The sequence below is a fragment of the Mytilus trossulus genome, chromosome 11 (assembly GCF_036588685.1).
Source record: "Mytilus trossulus isolate FHL-02 chromosome 11, PNRI_Mtr1.1.1.hap1, whole genome shotgun sequence".
Lineage (NCBI taxonomy): Eukaryota > Metazoa > Mollusca > Bivalvia > Mytilida > Mytilidae > Mytilus > Mytilus trossulus.
The window spans coordinates 12,473,265-12,479,264 of NC_086383.1; the positions used below are offsets into that span (position 1 = coordinate 12,473,265).

Consider the following 6,000-nt stretch of genomic DNA (forward strand, 5'->3'; position numbering starts at 1 on the left):
GTATTTGGAACAACTTTTTGGAATTTTGGATCCTCAATGCTCTTCAACTTTGTACTTGTTTGGGTTTATAAAAAAATTTGATTTGAGCGTCACTGATGAGTCTTATATAGACGAAACGCGCGTCTGGCGTACTAAATTATAACCCTGGTACCTTTGATAACTTTATACTACCTAAGTCGCATTTGGCACAACTTTTTTGAATTTTGGATCCTAAATGCTCTTCAACTTTGTTCTTGTTTGGTGTATTTACCTTGTTGCAAAAGGTAGATTAGATAAACTGTATTTAAAAATGTACCATCGGCAAATTTATTTAAAGTACAAAACCTTCTTTCTTAAGGAGATTTACAAGTTAAATTTTCTATTTTGTCAATGCTGCATTTCATCTGAACATTTGTGTGTATTTAACATCTTTCAGTGGGTAATTTTTTTCATTGGATTTTCTTTATCCATGTTATCATTCTCAATTTTTTTAAATTGTATTTTCCATCTTTCTTTGTTATGTAATTATTCAATACATTCCTGTTCCATGTCTTTGTAACAGACCATGCTATGTTTATGAAAGTTTGAAATTGGAGTTATTACTGTAAGGAATCATATAAGTATAAGCTAGATGACGCATGTTTCTGAATTATATTAGTATAATGTGGTTTGTATTGTGAAAAATCAATGCGTGATGATGACGAATAAATATGTTTAAACAAACAATGCTTCTTGTAAACATTATGTAAGAATATTGCACAACGAATTAGCGATCCTATCAAGAGAAATAATTTCAAAAGTAAATTCGACAACTCATCTAAGTCATCGTTTTATCAAAAACTTGTAGAGGACTAATTCTGACTCGTTGTTTTTAATTGTTTTTAACCTTTTATGCATATATTGCTATGTATGCTTCAATACTAAATCTGTGAACTATACTATGGAGTTAATGGATAGAGATTTTGTTCTTACAGTACATTAGTGGTTCTAGTTTGAATGTATCCTTCGATTCTCATCTACTCCTCTCGCAAGCACACAGTGTTAGGGATCGATTGGACCGCAGTAAAACTTGTGATATTAAAACGATGTTGCCTTGTGAATTGGTATGTTAAAAGGTCGACTTAGTATGACGGTCTATATCTAGAGCAAGGCAGGATCATTCATATTTCATGAACAGGTTCTCATCCTCAATATTCATTTTATCTTTGTTGTTGGACGTCAAGCAACGATAAACCAATAATTCGGTACTCTGTGGTCTGGTTTTTACTTAAATATTTGTTATCATATACCTCAAGTTATAATACATCCTTGGTTGTTTATACATGTGTCGAGAGTTCCTGTTGAGTGTTCTTTAATTTGTAGTAGCGTTTTCGACGCTCAAATTTTCACAGAATTTTTTAGCGCCGTGTTATAACCGATGCTGGTGTGCACCGTTAGTCCTAAAGGAGTATGTTTATAACACACTCCTCTTAGATAAATAACGAATCATCTAAGATACTAGCTCCCTCGGATAAGTTTACCTTCGATTATTTACTGTTTGGTCACGTAGATTCTAAAGTATGATGTATCCTTGGTTTTGAGCGTTCCTGGTGAGGGTTAATCCAAGAAGAACGCTTTAGATGCAGCTAATTGGTTCGTTTTATTATAATTATTTAGTATCAAAACAGTCATTTTTCTCAATTGCTACAACAGAAACATTTTCTTATAAGTTGCGTTCTCTATGCATGTAATAAATGATCTATACATGCCAGTTCATGTTAAACAATTATCATCCTTTATTTTTTAGAAAATTAAAATCCTTTTTATTATATTTATTTGTTTCTTATTTATTATTTGTAACTGCTAATATAAATGACTTTTGGTTTTATGAGTCTTCCTTTACTCCTTGGTTTTAATTGTTATTGTCTTATATCTTAAGGACCGTGACCTACCATCATAATGTCACTTCCTTTCTGTACAGTAATTCTTAACTTATAAAGCTCCTAATGTATATTTTCATGTCTCATGTCAGTTTCAGTTTCCTCGTGTTGACATTTGTGATTTATTTTCAAAAAATAGTATTTAAATAATTTCACATATTGAGGCCTTCCCAGAAGTCAAACAGGTAACGAAAAATGTGTTGCTGCTTGATGCAAAACGCATTCTCCATAGACTCGAAGTTCCGACAAGGTTGTAGCCAGAATTATTCTAATGAGATTCCCTTCGTTTGTTATTTGATGGATATATGCAGAATTATATCCAGCGATGTATATATTACCAGCAATGTCTACTCCAATCTCTCTTGGACCTGCAAGTTTGTTGTTTGTATAGGTAAATTTGTCACACAACCGACTGAATAATTGACTGAATTCATACTGGTACCATGTAAATGCGTGTATAGTGATAAAACAAAGTTCGAGTTACTACTACATTCGTAAAGTATTATGCGAAATAGAATAAAGAAGAAGAATTTTAATTAAAATCAATTTAAGTAAGCATATAATTCTTTAAATGTCCGTATATATTTGAATGTGTCGTTTCTTAATATGAATGCATATGTTAATGTCCGTGACTTTTCCCATTATACCATGTGTTTGTATCGTTTAAATAAATCACAGATATGATACACGTGTGGTACTTAGGGTGGTAAGTTGAAATACAAATGGATGTTTATCCATAAATAGGTTTTAAACAAATTCACATATTGTTGCTTTGCCAAAATTCCCACACGTTACAACCATTTTGTTACTTTTCGTTGCAAAACGAATTGTCCATGGATACACAATTCCTATGGTTGAAGCCGAAATTTTTCTTATGAATTCTCCTTCGTTCGTTATTTGATGAATGTTTCCAGAACTATATGATGCAATGTATAGATTGTCCATACAGTCTATTCCGATCCCTCTAGGGTATTTAAATTCAGAGTTTGTATACGTAAACTTTTTCTTGTTGCTGACTACATAATCGACTGCAGTTCTACTGTCAGAGTACATATAATCGGTCTGTGATAATGATAACACAAAGTATGATTGACTTCCAGTCGTCCTTTTGTTTATTGTTTGTCCCGACGAAAGGTTTATCCATGTGAGTGTGGAACTATGACTTATAATAAAAAGTTCTTCATTGACAAAGCTTATTCCATACACTGGTATACCTGGTAACCTCAAAGTTTGTAACAATGCCATCTTATCACTATTTATTAAACATATTCCATGTTCAGGAATGGATACAGCAACTTTGAAGTGGGTTACCACAGCAATGTCCTCCGGTGAACCTGGAAGTGCCAATTCTGTTAGCAAACTTTGTCCGCCATTGTCATACTTCACTACTTTGTTCTTCCCACGAATTGTAAAAAGTAGAAGGTTTTGTACAAATATTCCAGACGTTGATCCGGCACCCTTACACACATCGATAACTTGTAGAATGTTAATATTTCCAGTGCGGAAGTCGACTTTGTCTATCTCAAGGTTAAAACTTAAAGAACAAACAGAAGATTTATCAATTTTAATGTTTCCAAAACTCTTAGTATTCCTTATAAAATCTGTAATAGGGGAAGAAGGACATAAAGCAACTTTTACACTCTTTATATTTTTCACCAAATCTTCAATTTCTTGTTCAAGTTCTGAGATTTTAGGTTCGATTCTATTAATTTCCAACAGGCATTGCTGCTCGGATCCATGTTCAAGAACACTGTCTATCACTGTTTTCCACTTTTTAACAGCGCTACTGTAAGACGAAAGCATATCTACTTCGTCTTTTAATTCTATTCCAACTTGCTTCTTGGTTGAGGTCAACTCGGTTAACAGGGTTTCTTCTATTCGATCTAAATGCTTTAATATTTTAGTTTTAATATCAGCCACTCTTGTCTTAATCTCTCCTGTTGAATTATCAACATCAGCTAAATTCTTATTTCGATCATCAATAATTTCATCTAAGTGAATCACGTGCTCTCTTAGTTTTTGTGATAAACCAGACGCTTTCGTTGACTGTTTGATACCGGAAGCGGCTTTTTGGATTGAAGTAACATTTTCACATTTACGGTGTGAAAGTGTAGCGCACGACGTACAACAAGGTTGAGAATGATCCAAACAATAAAATTCGACGACCTTACCTGGGTGCTCGTCACAGCTTTGTACCTCACATACTTCAAAAGGTGTATCACCGGACTGCATTTCTTGAATGTTTAAAAGTTTATGTCTTGCTGACATCTTAAAGTTTTTGTGATATTTTTCGCATTGTTCACAGAATGCTTCCTCGCAAATAGTACACCAAGATTTTGCTTTTGTACTTTCTTTGTTTAACTAACACGAATTGCACATTTTCTCTGCCTTTTGTATTGCTCGTTTATCTAACATTGAGGTAACAAAATGATTGGTTGGGAGTGATGGCGCCCATAATTCTAGCCTTTTTGATGTTGATCCTGCTGGTACAATTTTTCGACAAACAGGACATGTAAATCCCTCGGTTATCTTTCCCTTTTTCCACAGATGACACAATGTAGTTATTAATACATGTTTCACAGAAAGTATGAAGACATGGTAGATACTTCGGAACTTTGAAAGTTTCCAAACAAATCGTACAAGTTAATAAATCATCGAAGTTTTCTCTATCCTTGGTGGGTGTCGCCATTATCAAAATAAACTTTGACCGTTAATATACTTCCTTGTGTGCGTGTATTTATAGCTATTGACTTGGTGTATTTACCTAGTTGTGACAGGTAAACACTTTGAGATAAACAGTCAAAAGTGTACAACAACAAATTATTTTTTTTAAATACACAAGTTCTTACTAAAGGAGAGGGGGCAAAGAGTTTAACTGTTATGCTATTTTTAGGTCATTTTAAATTAATTCGTTGTTATCTCTTAATCTTAAAATGTATTTGCTGTTAGCTGTTATTGTCTTACATGTCTTATTCCTTGTAATTAGCTGTAGGTACTTTTGATAACTATTTAAGGAACAGTCATTATCAGTTGAGGGGGTCGGTTCAAATTTTCACATCAAAAAGTTTTGTTGGCAACCCCCCCCCCCTAATTTTTATGACCCCCCTAATGACCCCCCTTAAAATGATGTTTCATAAGTATGACCCCCCCCCCTACTAAAAAAAATCGTGATGAATTAACAGTGGGCAAATAACTATGGGAAGAATGTGGACATTGACAAGTAAGTAAGTAAGTAAATTATTTATTATAGTGACATGTGTAAATATGTACAGATTATAAATATACAATATAAGATAAATATCAATACACCCGGCCCAATGGACCTATAAGTCACCTCAAATGAAATTAAGTAATTTTAAAACAATATATCCCGTTCTTCAAAATAACAAATTATTCATGAAATTATCTTTTTGTTGACGAAAGTTAACCTTTAATTAATTTCAAAATAAAAATATATAAATATTAAGCTATTTGTAAACAAAATTTCGTCTTTTAAAATATGCCTGTACATTAGCTGTAGGTATGCATGGCAGAAAGAAATTTTCCCTGATTGCAGTCATTTTCTTTGATTTTGTATTGATTTTTTATATTACATTCTACAATTATAAGTTCCTCTGGTATCTTCCGTCCCTCTTTTCTATAATTTAGTATAAGTAGCTTGAACTAATTAATTTGATAAAGATAATTCAATTTAACTGACATTCTCTAACTATTTTCAAATATTTTTATTGGATAAAGCAAAAAAACTATAAGGTAATTTATATTCCCTTGATGTTCATCATGACCTTCAATGTTCTTTAAATTTGTTTTGAAGCTGATGGAACTGATTTTGGTTAATATTTTTCAGTTTAATCCAACTTTGAATAAAACAGCCTGAATACATGTACAAGAAATATCACATCGACTTTTTTTACAGATTTTTTTTTCTTGAAACACGAATTTCTGACACATACAAGAAGAAGAAAAAGACAAAATAAGCATTTAAATGAAAAAAATATAGATCGCAATTTAACTCGAAGGTTCGTGTACAGAATGAAGGAAAATGTCTCAATATATTTAATGCCTTTATTAAAATTTTAAAGTTTTATAAATGTTTCGTGGA

The 6,000-nt window shown here is 32.4% G+C and overlaps 1 protein-coding gene across 1 annotated transcript; it reads right to left on the reverse strand.

Annotated features, from left to right (window-relative positions):
• Positions 1–2,645: 2,645 nt before the first annotated feature.
• Positions 2,646–4,166, reverse strand: LOC134689744 (uncharacterized). The gene has a single exon (XM_063549713.1). It carries the CDS (start codon positions 4,164–4,166, stop codon positions 2,646–2,648), a length of 1,521 nt encoding a protein of 506 aa, XP_063405783.1.
• Positions 4,167–6,000: the final 1,834 nt, after the last annotated feature.

Coding starts and splice junctions, on each gene's coding strand:
- LOC134689744 (XM_063549713.1), bottom strand. CDS start 4,166: ATGTCAGCAAGACATAAACTTTTAAACATTCAAGAAATGCAGTCCGGT.